The 16,929-nt window shown below is 38.7% G+C and overlaps 1 protein-coding gene across 1 annotated transcript in view; it reads left to right on the top strand.

Moving 5' to 3' along the window:
- The window catches only part of DDC (dopa decarboxylase), a 63,026-nt gene that overhangs the window by 14,721 nt on the left and 31,376 nt on the right, over positions 1-16,929 (top strand). Inside the window, 5 exon segments of the mRNA XM_054517259.1 lie at positions 5,022-5,135; positions 5,803-5,898; positions 5,900-5,923; positions 9,979-10,113; positions 13,855-13,998. Coding sequence (XP_054373234.1) covers positions 5,022-5,135; positions 5,803-5,898; positions 5,900-5,923; positions 9,979-10,113; positions 13,855-13,998 — 513 coding nt within the window.

The raw sequence follows: 16,929 nt of genomic DNA, 5'->3' as shown, positions 1-16,929 counted from the left end.
CATCTTCTTTACACCTTCCTGTGAGATATTTATACACATGAACAAGGTACCCCCTGAGCTTCCTGCAGGCTGAATAACCCCAGCTCTTTCAGACACTTGTCACATGACAGATACAGTAATTAATCATCTCCATGGTCTTTCCCTGGAATCACTCCAGCATGTCTTTGTTCATTGTACTGGAAAACCCAGAACTGGATGCAGCATTCCAGGTGTGGCCTTTCCAGTGCTGCATAGAAGGGAAAGATCCACTCTTTTGACCTTCTGGCAGCAGTTTTGTTACTTTGGCCCAGAATGCTCTTGGGTCACAGTGCTTGCTGCTGGCTCATGCTCAGCTTGACCATCAGGTCCATTCCTTCCAAGCTGCTTGCCAGCCAATTGATCCTTGCTCTCTATGGGGCAGGGGGTTATTTCTCACCAGGTACAGGCTTTTGCATTTCTTTAGTCAACTTCATGGGATTCCTGTCAGCCCATTCTGCAGGCAGTTAAGGTCCCTTTGAATTGCAGCATGACCACACAGTGTATCAAACACTCCTCCCAGTTTTATGTCATCTGCAACCTTGCTGAGGGTGCACTCTATCCCATATCAAGGTATTTAATGAAGTACTGGCCTTTCCCCTTCATTCTTCATGTGACCTATCCTTGAACACTTCAGGGATGGAGCACTCACAACCTGCCTGGGCAGTTGTTTCAGTGCCTCACCACCCTCACAGTAAAGAACTTTTTTTTCAAATGTGTAATCTAAACCTACTCTCAGTTTAAAGTCATTCCCTCATGTCCTATCACTACATGCCCTTGCAAAATGTCTCTCTCCATCTTTCTTGTAGGCTCCCTTTAGATACTGGAAGGCCACAGATAGATCACCTCAAAGCCTTCTCTTTTCCAGGCTGAGCAATCCCAGTTCTTTCAGCCTGTTCTCACAGGAGAGGTGCTCCATTCCTCTGATCATCTTGACATCTCTCCTCTGGACTCGTTCCAATAGGTCAATGTTCTCCCTTGTACTGGGGATCCTAGAGCTGGACACAGCAGTCCAGGTGGGGTCTCACCAGAATGGAGGAGAGGGTCAGAATCCCCTCCTTTCCCCTGCTGCCCACACTGGTTTGAATGCAGCCCAGGGCACTGCCTTCACCACTTCTTTCCTGTTGGTAAATATGCAGTCCCACACCCTGTCCCACATTTTCGTCAGTTCCTCCACAGTTTCCTGTGTTAGGTAATTATCAATGCACTCCAGAACCCTCCTGACTGTGTCCTGCTGTGTTGTCTGTCCAGCAGATATGAGAACTATGACCTGTGAACATGAAGTTTCTTCCAGCTGTCTGAATGCTGCACTCATGTGCTTCTTCTGACATGGTGGTCTGTAGCAGATGCACACACCCAAATATTGCCCATTTTGATATCTTCATCAGTCCTGACTCACAAGTTCTTGACTGGCTCATTGTCCATTCTTAGGCAGAGGCCAGTGCATTCCTGCTGTTCTCTTCCATAAAGGACCATCCTCTGCCTTGCCTTCCTGGTCTGACCTTCCTGAAGGGCCTGTCCTCATCTGCTGCAGCACTTCAGTCATGCAAGCAATCCCACAGCATATCTGTGATCCCAGTGAAATCACAGCCCTGTACCTGCACTCAGCCTTCTCTTTCCTTCTGTTTGTTCCCCATGTGTTGTGCACAGCTTATAGGTGCTTCAGAGAGGCACCCATTTGTCTTGATTCCCCAGAAAAGATGTGAGAACTCCTCTGTCTTGCCCCTGCCCTAATGCTGCCCTCTCAGCACTTCCTAATTTATGTAGATACACTGGGGATCAGTCTGCTTTAGCCTTAGCTTCTTTCTGAGTTCTCTCATGTCCACATTATCCTTCCCCCTTTGCTTGCCAGCTTGGTCCATCTTCCTCCCTTGATTGTGGGTTTCCTCTCCTTCCCTCATCATTCCTAGTTTACAGCTCTCCTTACCAGGTTATCCAGCCAGTCTGCAAAGACTTTTTTGCCCTAATTGTTCAGGTTATATTTTCCCTAATTGTTCAGGTTATATTTTCCCTTTTCCCTTAATCTTCTTCCTGTGTTTTTCCTGACAAGAATAACATTTAAGAGTACATCTAGTGTTTTTCATCTATAGCATTTACCCACTGTTTGACCAGGGAATGTCTTATATCTGTTTTATAAATGAAGATCTTCAGAAAGGGCTTTTTCAGAAAGAATAAGTAATACGACATATCATAAACCCTTGTTTTGTCTGTAAGCTGTTGGTGGCCCATAAGTGATTCTTGTTTCATTCATGTTGACATCTTTACTGTGTTAGTTGTGTTCAGATATTTGCTACTTATTGTATGACTAAAAATGTGAAAATGGTGTTCCTTCAGAATGGCAGGGATCAATTAATTGTGTGGTGATAATAATGCAGTATCTATTGCTGTCTTCACCCTGTAGGAGAAAAGAATTTGTGAGCAGTGAAATTTCTTTATGGGGACTTACTGTGAAGTGTAAGGTAGACCTTAAAAAGGGCATTCCACCCAATGATAATGACAATAATGGCACTAGATTCCTGATTTTAACACAGAGACAGATGGAATAACTGCAGAACTCTGATCTCCAGAGCAGGCAGACAGTAGGAAAGGATCTGCATGTAAAAATATCAGTCACCTTTCACTCTCAGATTTGCTTTGCTGTCCTTCTTTTTTAGAGCCAAAAATGATCAAGTGTAGTTGTAACTGCAAATAGTGGTACTCGAGATGCTAATTTTCCTCACATTGGATCCATTAATCTATGAACTTTCAGCTGAAGTTAGTCAACTGTCTAACTACCACCTATCCTTAGTGTGTGGTAAAGGAAGACTATTGCTTAGACCGAGCAAGCCAGAGAAAGACATCTTTGGAAGAAATCTTGGAAATAGGATGTCTCTAAGAAGCACTAGAGTGGTAATTAAGAGTGGACCCAAGACATTTGTATATCATTATTTATCAGCAGAGGGCAAAAAAACTAGGCATCAATTATGTCAGGCTCTTTGCACTATCTGACTAAGTATATCTGTTCCAACATGATGAAAAAAAAAGAATTTTACAGCTGCTTCAAGGGACGGGGGAAGGGGAGGCAGGAGGAAGAAGCGCAGCTGCACTTGCCCCAGGGCTTTTAGCTTTTTCTCTTTGTGTGAGTGGTGCAACTGGAATCTGCTGTGTTTCATCAAGCAAATGGCTCCCAGCAAACAGTCAGTTTAACTTGATTAACCTAAGATGAATGTCACAAGTCTTACAGATCACAGAGGATTAGAGCTGGGGAAATGAACAGTGGCAGCCCTGGCTCATTATGGACATCAGTGAAAGTCTGTGCATGTGGATCCTGTCGGGGACCACTGCTTCTTGAATATTTTATTGTTTTCCTGTGGAAAAGCCACATCCCATCCAGGGTTTTTTTTTTTCTGATTTGTGAAGGAAGACATTTGCCACAAGATCTCTAAAACTTTGTTACAGCAAAGAAGGATATTCTGACCAAATATGAGATACAGCTGAAGAGGTTCACAGTGGCTTGTCTTTGGATAACTGATTTGACAGGTTTCAACCTAGTGACCATTAAAAATGAAATCTTGAACATAGCAGGTACAGGGCTAGTTTAGACAGTAGAAAATTGTAATGGATAGGAGATGTTTTCATGTGAAAGAGATAGGCACATTTGAAATTGGTACACTGCAGCAGGGAAGGTGATACCTGATTCATTCTGTCAAGAGTTAAGGCAGTTTCCCTTTAGCATGGACCACATCTCTTAAAGAAGAGCTGGTTGTTGGCATGAGGAAGGTCAGGAAATGAAAGAAACAGATTATTATTATTATATAGAAACAAATTTGCAGCATGCAGAACAGTGTGGTACAGCAATCCCTGAGTTAGCTCTAGAACCAGAAACCTTATCACAGACTGGGAGAAAGGAGTGTAAAAGCTAAAATTCCTCAGAGAATGAATGCAGAACGAAACAGCACAGAAACAGTGAACTCAGGCAAAAGAGAATGTATAGTTGTGCTATCCTCCAGCTGTAACAGAAGAACTCCAGTATTAAAAAGGAAACAAAATGATGTAAGAAAAGCTAGCCTTCAATAACTCAGCAGCCTCTAGACTTCCAGCCATTGAAAAAAATCTTACATAGATCTTCTGAATTCTTGCTTACAGCTGTGGAAGGAACTTTTTTCAAAAACTTGCCTTTTACCTTCAATGTAAAAGCTGGTTTTGCCAAACATATCACATGTCACATTGTTTCCACTGAACACTGCTGTGTGGCTGTGTATTTCCTGCTTTCAAATTTTATTAGATTGGAGTTGTGGAGCACTATCAAGTATCTCACAGATCCTTAAAATTGCTTGGATGTTACATAAGAGAATTCTAAACATTGCTTTGGCAAGACAATTGACTATCATTTATGCAGTTACCATGTTGTTCTCTCATATTAGTTCATACAAAGTGGAATTGTATGGAAATCACAACTTTTTAAAGGGAGATGAGAGTTTATTTTTCTACAGTAGGTATTGTATACTGGGATGGGTTGTTTCATTTTGTGGTGAAGAGCTGTTTGGTCAGATTCATTGCCTGAGAATTAGCAAACATCATGACAGTGTGGACAGGAGAGTTCTGTGGACTTCTGCTGCACTGAAGACACTCTTCCTATGTCTGTTGCATGACAGAGATGGAAAACCAAAATACCAGAGAGTCCCTGATGGTAGAGACTTAAGAGCAGTGAGCCTGAGCTTGCACAGAAGCTCAGGCTGCCATGACCCACACAATTCTTGTCTTCTAGGAAGAAAAATGGAGAACTCTGATTTCGGAGCTGTTGGGGGGCTTGGGGTGAGAACTTACTTGTTTTTATTTTGAGTAAAAGATGGATAAAATATCATGAAAAAAACGATGTCAGCTTTTCTAAAAAAATGGGATCCTCTGTTACAGCCAGCTAGTCAAGAGCTGTTGGCTTATCACAACCTCTAGCCTTTTTGATTTTGTGACAAATTTTTTTCTGCTTCCTGTTTTAGTTAAAAATAATTATTTTCCACATAATACAGGTGACTCACTGGCACAGTCCGTACTTTTTTGCCTACTTCCCTGCAGCCTCTTCCTTCCCAGCTCTTCTTGCAGATATGTTGTGTGGTGGAATAGGATGCGTGGGCTTCTCTTGGGTGAGTTTACTCTGATGTGTGGTATTGGTGCTTCACCTTGCCAGAATTTTAAGTATTTCAGTAACATTCTACAATGAAATTATTGATTATTAGTAGTGAAGTCACAGGAGTATTTTTGTAGGTAAATTTCCTTGATTAATTAAGGATTTTCACACAGTCTGAATGATTCCAGGAATAAAAGGCTGGTTCCTCATACAAGTTTTGCTCTTGAAAAATCACCAACATTTAGAATTAATGATAGCAATGCAAACATACTGATAATCCAGTAATAACTATGACTGCAGTTTAGCAGCCATTGTTGTTATTTCTCTTTTCATCTGGATGAACGGAAAATTTTATTAAAACCCCCACATTCATATGAGGTATACTCTTCTCAAAAGAGGCTGATATTTGATGTTAAAAAAAAAACATGCAAGATGCAAATCCTAGCTTTGACATTTGATAGTCATGGTTCTATATAAGGCCTATTTTGACATTTTTTACTAAGTGTTAGAAACTATATGCACAAAATGGTCTTCAGGTCCCTAACTTGGCTGGTGGCATTAGTCATCTGGTCTCTATAGCAAAAAAAAAGAGAGAAAGAGAGAGAATTATTCTTGCTGAGGTAGATCTGATTTCTCTTCATGGTCTAGAGAGATTATTCCCTCTGCTCTATTTTTCAACACAGGCTGCAAGTCCAGCTTGCACAGAGCTGGAGACTGTCATGCTGGATTGGCTAGGGAAGATGGTTAATTTGCCTGAGGAGTTTTTAGCTGGGAAGGACTGGCCAAGGTGGAGGAGTCATTCAGGTAAGAGGGGAAATGAAAGAAAGAATACAGATTGAGTTCTTGAAATCATGATTTTGTAAAATCTTTATACTAGGACACTAATGAAGGAAATATATTTTTTTTTGCTGCCACATGGGTTCCTTTCAAATTTCAGAAGGATTGATGATCTGTGAGAATGTCTATAGGTGGGCAGTATCATTCAGGAAAGTAATGCTGATGTTTTTAGAGCAGCTGATTTCTGAAACACTTCTCAGTGAAGAATTGTTAGTAGTTCAATTTAAAATTTAGGCTTAAAATTCAAATCAAAATTGTGTAGGATGGAGACTTTAATTTGTTACTCAGTGACTGAGTTCATACATATCAACCATATGCAGCAATGTTTCATAGCTGAGGTTAGAAGTCTACCTTTTCTATGTGCAATTGTTTATTTCAGTCAGTTTCCAAAGAACATTGGAGATAAACTTTGATAAATAGAAATAACAGAATGTAGTAAAGAGTATATCAATTTTTGCCAAAGAGATTGAAATTTCTTTATGTTTTTCTTATATAGCAAAAGGAAATATCAGAATATTATAATAAAGTGAAGAGCTGTTTATAATGTGAACCTAAGCACTTCTATCAATAGATACTACAATTTTGAGACTACAGTGCATATCCAAACTAGAAAAAAGCCCCCAAAATTTGACATTGACTGCTGAATTAAACTTACAATGTCTGAGCAGATAACCTGAACAAAAATGAATATATTATCAATGGGCAATCTTGATCCTAGATGGACTTGCACCTACACCAGTGTATTTCCAGTATAGATCTTTACTTATCTGCTTGCTCTGTTAGTGTCTTTATCATTACGATTGCTAGGGAGGGCTTTATGTTCAAGAAATCAAGCTTCCCTCATGCATGTAGCAGCATCTATTTTGTACCAGTTAAAGCAAGCAATTATGCCTGATTGTTATCAGCAGGAAATATTGCCCCTCCAGGCTGATAGTGCTGGATTGCCCATAATTTTCATCAGAAACTGGTCATTTTCAGAATCGAAAGTAGGCTCTGTGTTCCAGCTTATGATGCAGTCATTTGGGCTGCAGATCTTCTTGTCTTGCTCTTGAAACAATAATGATCCAAGCAAAAGAGCATGAGGCAAAGACAACGTGTGTGAAAGTGCCAGTCATTCTGTGCCTAAATGCCAAGTAATTATTGTGCTATTGGGTAAAACTGAGCCTGTGAAAATTGCCTCTTAATTACATTTGAAAGTCTATGTCAATATGAAGCACTTTGTTGTTCTGTGCAAGATGACACTTCAAAATGGCAAAAGATGAAAGAAAATTTCAGTTCAGAGCTCTGGTGGACATGAACATCAGCTCTTGCTGATATTTCCTCCGCCTCTTGAGCCTGCTTGCCATGGCAACCTTTGTTTGCCTGTGGTAAAAGCAAAGGTATCATCATCCTTCACTTAATGCAGAATGCAGCATTGAAGAGGAGAAAAAACAGCTTTCAAAAATAAGTGAGAAAGCAACTTTCTTCCTGAAGTTTGTAACCTGCTGTTCATTCTAGATAAATTACTGGAAAGTGTATACCTGCTTTGAATTTTAAAGAGGTTTCTTGCTCTGCAAAGAAAAAGTATTTTAGGGGTGAGACAAAATTATCTTTGGCCTGGCAAAGAACACTGCTGATTTATCTTGCTTGTCAGTTAGCCAAGTAGTTCAAGAACCAAGGCGTTGGTTTTTTTTTTCCCTCAAAATATTTAGCACAAGACTTTGGTGCCAAGTGTATAGAAGAGCATTACAAACCAAGCTCTGCAAGCAGTGTAAAAAGCTTCAGTGTAAAAAAGGTGACTCAGTATAAAAAAAGTGATTTATGGAAACTGAGGCAAGGGGGGAAAGCCTGTGTCTATCCTGAGATGTCCAAAAGTATTTCCAGGTTGCTGGATTCACGTACCTTTAAGCTATGTCCAAGCAAAATTCAGGAGGCAAAATTCAGCTGGGCAAGTAGGCCCTTTTCTTTTCATCCTTGTTTCTGTAAAAGGAAATTCATACAAGAACTGTTGTATACATTGACTACTCACCAGCATAGATGGAGAGCCAGGATATCTTGGTGCACTCCATAGGAAGCAGAGGCTATTCTTCAGCCTAAGTCATTTGCCCACCCAGCCAGGCAATCACCAGAATACTGGGAGCCTAAATTTCCAGCTCTCAAATAAATGCCTTAACCTTTGTAATTTCTTACAGCCATTTTCTTTTATGTATTAATGACCGTTTTTGTAATATGTGTATTCCATTCATATCCTGGAAATGCACTAACAGTGTAAATGATTATTTTATTTCAGCTATTTTGACCTTTTAGACAGAAAAAGTAGGAAGATTTCTCCATGTTCTGATATTGTAATGAGAGATCTGTCTGGCCACTGACCATACACAGAATAACATTATTTAAGGAAATTGACAAATTATGTTTTCTGCAATTAATAGACCAAATTTCCTTTCCCCCTTGCCTCCACATGAAATTCTACCTTACTTGACCAAAAGGAGTAATTGTATCCTGATTCAATACTGTATCTGTAATAATTCCCTCAGTTACCATAATACTGTATGCAGCAGCAGCAGCAGGAGGTATTAAAAAATGCACAAAAAATGCAAACTAGTGCACAAAACTCTCCAGCTTGTGTTTATGCCTTGGGGTCTACATTCCTTGAATCTCATACTACCAAAAAGGCAGATAAAATATATTCATCATTGGCAATACATTCAGTGAATGCTCTGGGACTGTCCTTTTCCTGGATTACTCAGTTGAATTTCAGCTGGATTGCATTCATGCACTGTTGAGATGTTGACATGAGTAGAAGGGAGCTTGGTCTCATATGAATAGCTCAGCCAACTTCAGTGTAGGAGAAAGTCTGAACTCACTGGAATCATTCTCACATATGAAATCTGTCAGATCAGGCTCATCTTCAGGGAAATAAAATTGCTTTCCAAATATTTAAACATTTGTTGTAATTAGTAAGTATATTCAAGTCTTCAACAGAGGTAGGAGAGAAGTTTGATACAGGACAAGAAAGATCACTCCAAAATTAGTTTGTTGACACTGGGGTTATTTCTGAGACATAGATACTAAAACAAGTGACTCTATTCAGAGCACTGTTATGATTCACATGATATTATATCAACTTTGAAAGTACCTAAAAACTTCTTCTCGCTTAGAGACTCCCCAGTACATTGAAATTTATGAGTATGTATTTACAAACTGCTACTAATAGTTTAAAAGAGTAGTTTAGGGCATGTTTCAGATGCATTTTCTAGAAGAAAACTGTAAAAAGAATTTCTGGGAAGTTGTATTCTGTGAAATTTACTAAATAAATTAATAAATTGATGCAAAAAATATTTTTGTTATCACAGAGTATCCAAGACGTATTTTAAACTGATGTCTTGTGAGTCAAAGTGCAATTTAGAAATAGCATGTCACTGTTCCTTTCATCTTTCTTGGTGATGAAGAAAACATACATAACTAATACTTTGAAGTGCAGTTAGCTATATTGAATCATAGCAGTTTTGTTTTTTCAGTGGTTTTTTTTCTCTTTTAGTCACAATAATTTACTTGCCCAAGGTAATTCTAATATGAAAGAAGGTGTATAGTTAGGCATGTGTCTTGATAGAAGTGAGAACTCTATCAAGGGGCATTCAGGTTGTGATGGAACTTAGATGTGCAGAAATCTGGAGCAAGAGAAATCAGCAGTTACTCTGACATTGTTATGAATTAAGAGCAGACTGGTGCCTGGTTTGAGAGCCTTTTCACAGACATTTAAGTCTTAGTGAGTCCAGCTTTGTAGCACTTGGTTGCGAGGCTGTTGCCTAAACTGAACAAGCATAGAGATTTAAGAGAAAAGGCAGAGGCATTGGGAAGGAGGAGACCAAGATCAAACAGAGATTCCTCCCTTGCTGTCAGACATATTTTTAAAAAACATAAGATTGCAGTTTCTCATCTGCATTTTCTGTTAACTACTTCACAGATTAACACAGAATGAATGTTGCTTTTCTCCTTCTGCAATGTTTTCATTTTGAATCTTCCCTCAATTTATCCCACAGGGAAGTGCAAGCGAGGCCACCCTGATTGCACTGCTTGCTGCAAGGACAAAGATTATCAGACAGGTGCAGTCAGAGAAGCCTGAGCTGACAAAAACAGAGATCATGGGCAGGCTGGTGGCTTATGCTTCTGATCAGGTGAGTACCTCTCATGAACTTGGAAACACAGTGTCTGTACTTAACAATTTCAGCAATCTGAATAGGCAGGTGAATTTAGCATAAACTCTTTGGATTGGTGACTATTTGATTTTGGTTGTTTAAATCTTACTGTACATCCTAAGTGTGTTCCATGGGGGTCTGTATTGGGATCAGTGTTGTTTAACGTCTTCATAAATGACATAGACAAAGAGATGGAGTGCACCCTCAGCAAATTTGGAGATGACACCGAGCTGAATGGTGCAGTTGACACACCTGAGGATGGAATGCCATCCAGATGGACCTGGACAAGCTTGAAAATTGCTCCGTGGGAATCTCATGAGGTTTAACAAGACCAAGTTCAAGGTGCAGCACCTGGACCAGGGCAGCCCCCATACCAACACAGGCTGGGGGATGAACAGATGGAGAGCAGCCCTGTGAGAAGGACTTGGGAGTGCTGGTGGATGAGAGGCTGGACATGAGCTGGCAAAGTGTGTTTGCAGTTCAGAAAGCCAAACATGTCCTGGGCTGCATCCAAAGCAGCGCGGCCAGCAGAGCCAGGGAGGGGATTCTGTCCCTCTGCTCTGCTCTGGTGAGACCCCACCTGCAGTGCTGCACCCATCTCTGGGGCCACAGCATAGGGGGACATGGACCTGTTGGAGCAATTACAGAGGATGGACATCAAGATGATCAGAGGAATGAAGCACCTCTTCTATGGGAAAAGGCTGAGAGAATTAGGATTGCTCAGCCTGGAGAAGGGAAGGCTTTGGGGTGACATAATTAAGACTTAAAGCCTGTATGAAGGACATGGGGGGACTTGTTACAAGAGCATGTACAGAACAAGGGGAAATGATTTTAAACTGTAAGTAGGGTATTATATTAAAGAAATTCTTTACTGTGGGAGTGGTGAGGCACTGGAACAGGTTGTCCATAGAAGTTGTGGATGTCCTACCTCTGGAGGTGTTCAAGGCCAGTATGTATGGGGTTCTGTGCAACCTGGTCTAGTAGAAAATGTCCCTGCCTGTGACAGTGGGACTTGCACCAGTTGATCTGTAAGGTTCCTTCCAACCCAGGCCATTCTATGATTCTGTGGTAAGTGAACTGGAATGTCATATGTACTTTCACAATATAAAGGATAAATATCCAGATGTCAGTGTTAAACATCTTTATAAGAGCTTGTTTGAAGTAAATAAGGATATTTAAATTAGATATTAATTTCAGTCATGTTTAGTAAGTCTAGGATACCTTTTGTTACATCCAGTCTTCTATATCTATATGTGCATACAGTATTTTCCTCCTAGAAGCACATGTGCAAGCAAATATCCTCTCCCTATATGCATGCATGGGTACAGGTGCATGTATGCAGAAAAACCTAATGCATGAATAAAATCAAATCAGTCACAGTACTTGAAGAAGAGAAAACATTTTTTTTCTTTTAAAAAAGAAAACCTTTAAGATATCCATCTGCCAATCCAACTAAGAAAACTTGTAAGGAAACAGAAAACATAATCCTTGATTTCTGACTGTGAGTGGTATTTAGCAGACTGAGTAACACTAAATTCTCAGCAGGCCATGACTATGAGAGGCTTTTAATGTTAATGAAAACAAATTCTGCTCATGTGAGTTCTGCTGCTGACACTGTAATCCTACTGAAGGGCCATGCACTGTTGTTTCTCTTAATATGTGTGACATTTTCTTACCTACATGTCAATGAGACAGAAAAAACTCCTCTCTTAGTACTTACTGTTTATATTAAAGAAATATAGGATGTGCAGAATAAAATGGCCAGGTTTCAGCCTTGCTTTGATTTACTACTAAGTGTATGTTAGAGAGCACTGTAGAAGTTGTTAACACCACACTTGCTCTTTGCTGGTGGGAAGAGGGATTACACTTGCATGGTAAGAAGATTCAAGACAAGAAAATATGAGAAAAGATAACTGCTTTCAAGAGGCACAAAGGATATTTATCCTTTCTTTTTGTTTGTTTGGGACCCTAAGGTCAGTATTGCACAGATCACCAGTCCCAGAGCTCCGACCAACCCAGTGATGCACAAAACCTTTTACTTGTTTTGACTTTTTTGTCCCATACAAGAGGCAGACCTGAAATGAGGACTGACAGGCCTTCCTGTCTACTGAAGGTCAGAGGATCTTATGTTTACAGAAGGATTTGCCTTAAGATACTGCTGACCTTTCCAAGCAGATTGTTGCCAAGCTCACCATTCCTTCTGCATTAAGAACAAACCTGTGTGACTCATAGGCAATAATCCACAAAAGAAAGTTCAAGCCATTCTGTGAAAGGGAAAACCATTTACTGATGGAGCCCAACAATACCAGAATGCATCTGGAAAAGAATCTTGCAGGTTTTTGAGTCTTGATGAAGCTATTTAGGGGTTCTGACTGGCTAACAACCTCAGTGCATTATTGTATTATTGTAGTTTGCTTATTTGCAATTCTAGTATAAATAAGTTCTAAAATACATTTTTCATTGTACACTTGAATGAAGTATGATATTGCTATGCCACACACCTCATTTTCCCCTTAAAAAGTTATACTTCAAGTTTAGGCTTCCTCATTTTCTCAAGCTGCTGCCTAATTGGTTACCAAGCACATTAAAAAGGGGCACTACTGAGATACAAATTGATGGTACATCTGTCTTTAAAACATGTCATTCCAGAAATATGTTTAGCTGAAAGGCAAAAATTTCATCTAGTCTAGTTCAACAAAATTCTGGATTGCTATTTTTGTGATTATATGCTAAATTGAAATAGAATTAATAAGCAGTCTTAGGCACTGGCAAGAATCAACAAGAAAGTTGTGAATGAGAATAGTCATGATATAAAAAGGTGAGGCATTTTCCTCTTTCAAATTAATGATGATTAATGAAATTATAGAGGGTAAAGTAGCTTCCCTGTTTGTTTGTTTTAATCACACTTTAAAGGAGATTATTTTGTGGCTAATGTACCTCTCGTTGTCCATGGAGTTTTTATTCCTGTTATTATTCTATTGTACTTCACAAATTTATGAGAATTTCTTAGTGATAACTTCATTTTTATTAACAGAGATGTGATTTATTTTCTAAAACAATATTATTTCAGGGGAATTAAATTGAAGTGTTGTAAATAATGAAGAGTTGTAAACACGTATTGGGAATGATCCTTACTTCCCTAAAAAAGTGACTGAATGATTGAACCACAATGTAGTTAGTATGTAATCAGAAAAAATGGTTGTGTAAGACAATATCTGTCTGTACCATACTGTGACATGTATAATTTTAGAGTTCAGAAAAGCTATACACCATAAAAATATGCTAGCAAGCACCTGAATCATTGTCAGACAAGAGGGTTATCTGCACATCTTTTGATAGATCTAGAGCCGAATCCTGAAGCTCTACATCAATCCTACCATGTAAATTAAAGCTCTCACTAAGGTTAATGGAACTCTTGTCTAATGTGATCATAGCAATGGTCTCAAGGGTATGTCAGGGTTGCTATTAGTTTATTTTGTGTATGTGTGTATTTATGTATATGTGTATATATATATATGTGTGTGTGTGTGTGTGTGTGTGTGTGTCCATCTACCTATAGGAAAGGAGGAGAAGTATTTATCTATTACATATGATCAACAGTTCTAGGATCTCAAGTATGCTTTACTTGAAAGGACTTACTTTTTTAGTTTGCAAATTCAAATGAACTTCTTACCTTCCAGTAAAAGGTATTGGTCTTAAAACTTGCCCATTTCCTTGTAGGCTCATTCCTCTGTGGAAAGGGCTGCATTAATTGGTGCTGTGAAGATTAAAAATGTTCCTTCAGATGACACATTTAGTGTTTGTGGTTCAGCCTTGAAGAAAGTTCTGGATGAAGACAAAGCTGCTGGTCTTATACCTTTCTTTGTGAGTACTGGGTTTTAACAAGTCAGTGGATTTAATGCTTCTGATAAGATGCTTTTGACATGAATAGATGGTCTCATCCCTAACAGAGGCACTGGTAGGCAGCTGGACTAGAATACTAGGAGAGGTTCCACGAGTGTTTTTTCACATACCTTTTTGTGCAGGAGGAGAAAATTTGAGCAGCTGATTTCACTTCTCAGCAAAATGATGTTTGGGGTCAATTTCAATTTTGTAGTTACATGTAGCCCTGCAGTGTTATAATGTCCTAATTCCTGAATTCTGAACTGTTTACCTTTATTTTTCAGGTTCCAACTCACTTACAAATAAAACAAGTGTAAAAGCAATAAATTAAATGATGCTATCTCAAGCTCAAGTGTCTTCAAGAAACAATAGTTTCCTCTTGATAGTACTTTAGCAAAAAAATGAACCTCCATAATATACCCCAAAATATCATCAAGATCAGATGCAGTCAGGTGCTTGTGAGTATGTAATTAATCTCTAACAAGTGAGCTATAGAGAATGCAGCTGTGGAAATTTTAGATGTCACCATTTCTTGTTACCTGTCCACTTTTTTTTCTCCAGAAATTCCTGCTTTCACAGCAGGACAGCAAGGGCAAATATAGTTATGTATCAGTATCTTAAGCTCATAATCCCCCAAGTTTTGACATAGAGCATTGTTAGATTAGCTAAAATACTAAAGTTTGGTTCTACCATAAGTATCTGATCAAAAAGAAAATTTGCTTATTCATCAGATCTGCTCCTCCTGCCAGTTCAGAATACTATGTTATTACTTCAAGTTAAAACAAGATTTTGCCATTTGTTTTTTTCCTATGAAGTAAGTAACTTCTGTTGTGGTTTTGTACACCACCAAAAAAAATCTTTGCTTATTTCCAAGCATTATGCTCTACTAAACTTGATAAGGATCACAGGCTATATAGATTTATTAAGGGGTATAACATGCTGCAGAGAATATGTTTTTACTGGCCTCCACTGAAGAAAAAATCCTTACACAGCTAATTTAGAAACTGAGAACTTCAGAAATGGGATTTTTTTAAGAGATTCAAAAATAAGTCACTTTTTTCACAAAAAAGTCATGTCCAACAATGGTTGTTTCTTTTCTTTCATGTTGTAACATTTTGAAAAGGGATAATGTGACTTAAATTTCTATGAACTGTTTTCAGAAGAATTAGAAGATTAAGCTTGCTTATACTCATGGATTAGTGCCAAATGGGACAAAGAAGCTTAAATTTCACCAGGCCCTTTTGAAAATATAATCTTTTTACTCTTCTTGTTATTAACCTTTAGAGAATGTTTTTATGTAATATGAGGATGACTAGAATGAGAAGTGGTTTTCATATGTGTGGAACACTGCTAATTTCTAGGGTGCCTAGAACTAGCGAGTCCTTAGGATGACCAAGCACATCCTGTCAATTGCTTTATAATATAACTGAGAAAAAAAGCATTTCTAGGGATTCCAAAAAGAACTTTTTCTGTTGGACACACCTATTGAGGTGAAGAACAAGCCACAAGACCCTGTTTTTTTTCTCTGTGTTATGATCCCAGCTCATAATACCTTACACAGTATCCTGTTTCTATATCTTACTGTTAATTTTAAATAATTACAAGTACAGCAGGATATCACATCTTCATGAAGTAACTATAAATGTCTTTTTTCCTCAGCTTTCGTCCATTAGCAAAAAAAAAAAAAAAGCAACTTGCCCCTCATAAATATTCAGGCCTTATTAATTTTTCTATGCATACAAGAGAAAAAAAATTCTAATTTATTATTCAGTGACACATTTACAAAGGGTGATTTAACTGCTGTTTTTCTTCCTCTGTTTGTTTAGCTGTGCAGCTTTCAAAGACAGCAGAGGCTCTGCCTGAGTTAATACAGCCTGTATTGAGTCCTCCACTTATTTGTATACATAAAATATGTCAGCTTTAGCTTAGACTAGATCTCATTATCAGTATGGCTGGCCTCTTAACTCAAAAGGTGTGTTAATTCTCTGTCATGCTGAGCAGCAGTCCATGCACTGTATTAGTGCTCCCTTTTTTGGCTTGCAGATTTCAAAAGCCTTTCTATTTCTTTTGTTCTTGAGTAATTTGGTGCTATTGTATTTTGTTCTGGCGACAAAGATATGCACATTGCCAAGGAAACACCTTAGCCACTTGATTCCTTGTCTCCCTGTATTCACTGATCCTTCACTAAGGGGAGTGATTCAACATCAAAGCAACAAGTTTGATGGAAGAAATTCTGCCTGAAGAGACTTGTGACAGCAGAGACATCATTCCTAATGAAGATGTCTTGTTTGCATCCAAGCTCCTACAGTCTCTCTTAGAAGACTGAAAAGGTTTTGTAAGGGATTAAAAAGAAAACACAAGTAAATTGCAATGCCTTATAGGCAGGTTCCTCCTCTTATTCTTAATGAATAAATGAAGAATCATTATACTGAACTTGATAGCAGTGCTTTCCCTGTAAAGGTGAGTGTAGAATCAGGGTCAGGTTTGCTTGATGTGATACAGGTTCTGTCATTACAGCAATCTGTTGACAAAAGGTTTGCTTTTCACATACATAGGATTTGGCAATCAGCCTTTTTGGGGGAGAGGCATTGTCTTTATAAGGAATCTTTGCATTCCTACCCACCATCAATGTCCTGTAGCACTAGTAATGTGTATATAATTTTGTTCAGTAAAAGCTTTTGCCACTAGGGTACCCTGATCTCTACTTTTGTTTTATTTCTGAGTTCAGACTTGTGTTAATTCGTCTCTTTCAAAATACTTTTGCAGAAACTGAAACAGAGATATTTTCATATAGTAAAGCAAGCAGACTCTGCAAAACAGAGCACTTAACCATGTCAGGTGTTGAGGCACTAAAGTAGCCACAGTTTACTGAGGAGCCATTTCCCAGCACAGATGATGTGCAGCCCTTCATCT

The sequence above is a fragment of the Molothrus ater genome, chromosome 1, assembly GCF_012460135.2.
Source record: "Molothrus ater isolate BHLD 08-10-18 breed brown headed cowbird chromosome 1, BPBGC_Mater_1.1, whole genome shotgun sequence".
NCBI classification, from domain to species: domain Eukaryota; kingdom Metazoa; phylum Chordata; class Aves; order Passeriformes; family Icteridae; genus Molothrus; species Molothrus ater.
This window is presented reverse-complemented; position numbering and strand designations above follow the sequence as displayed.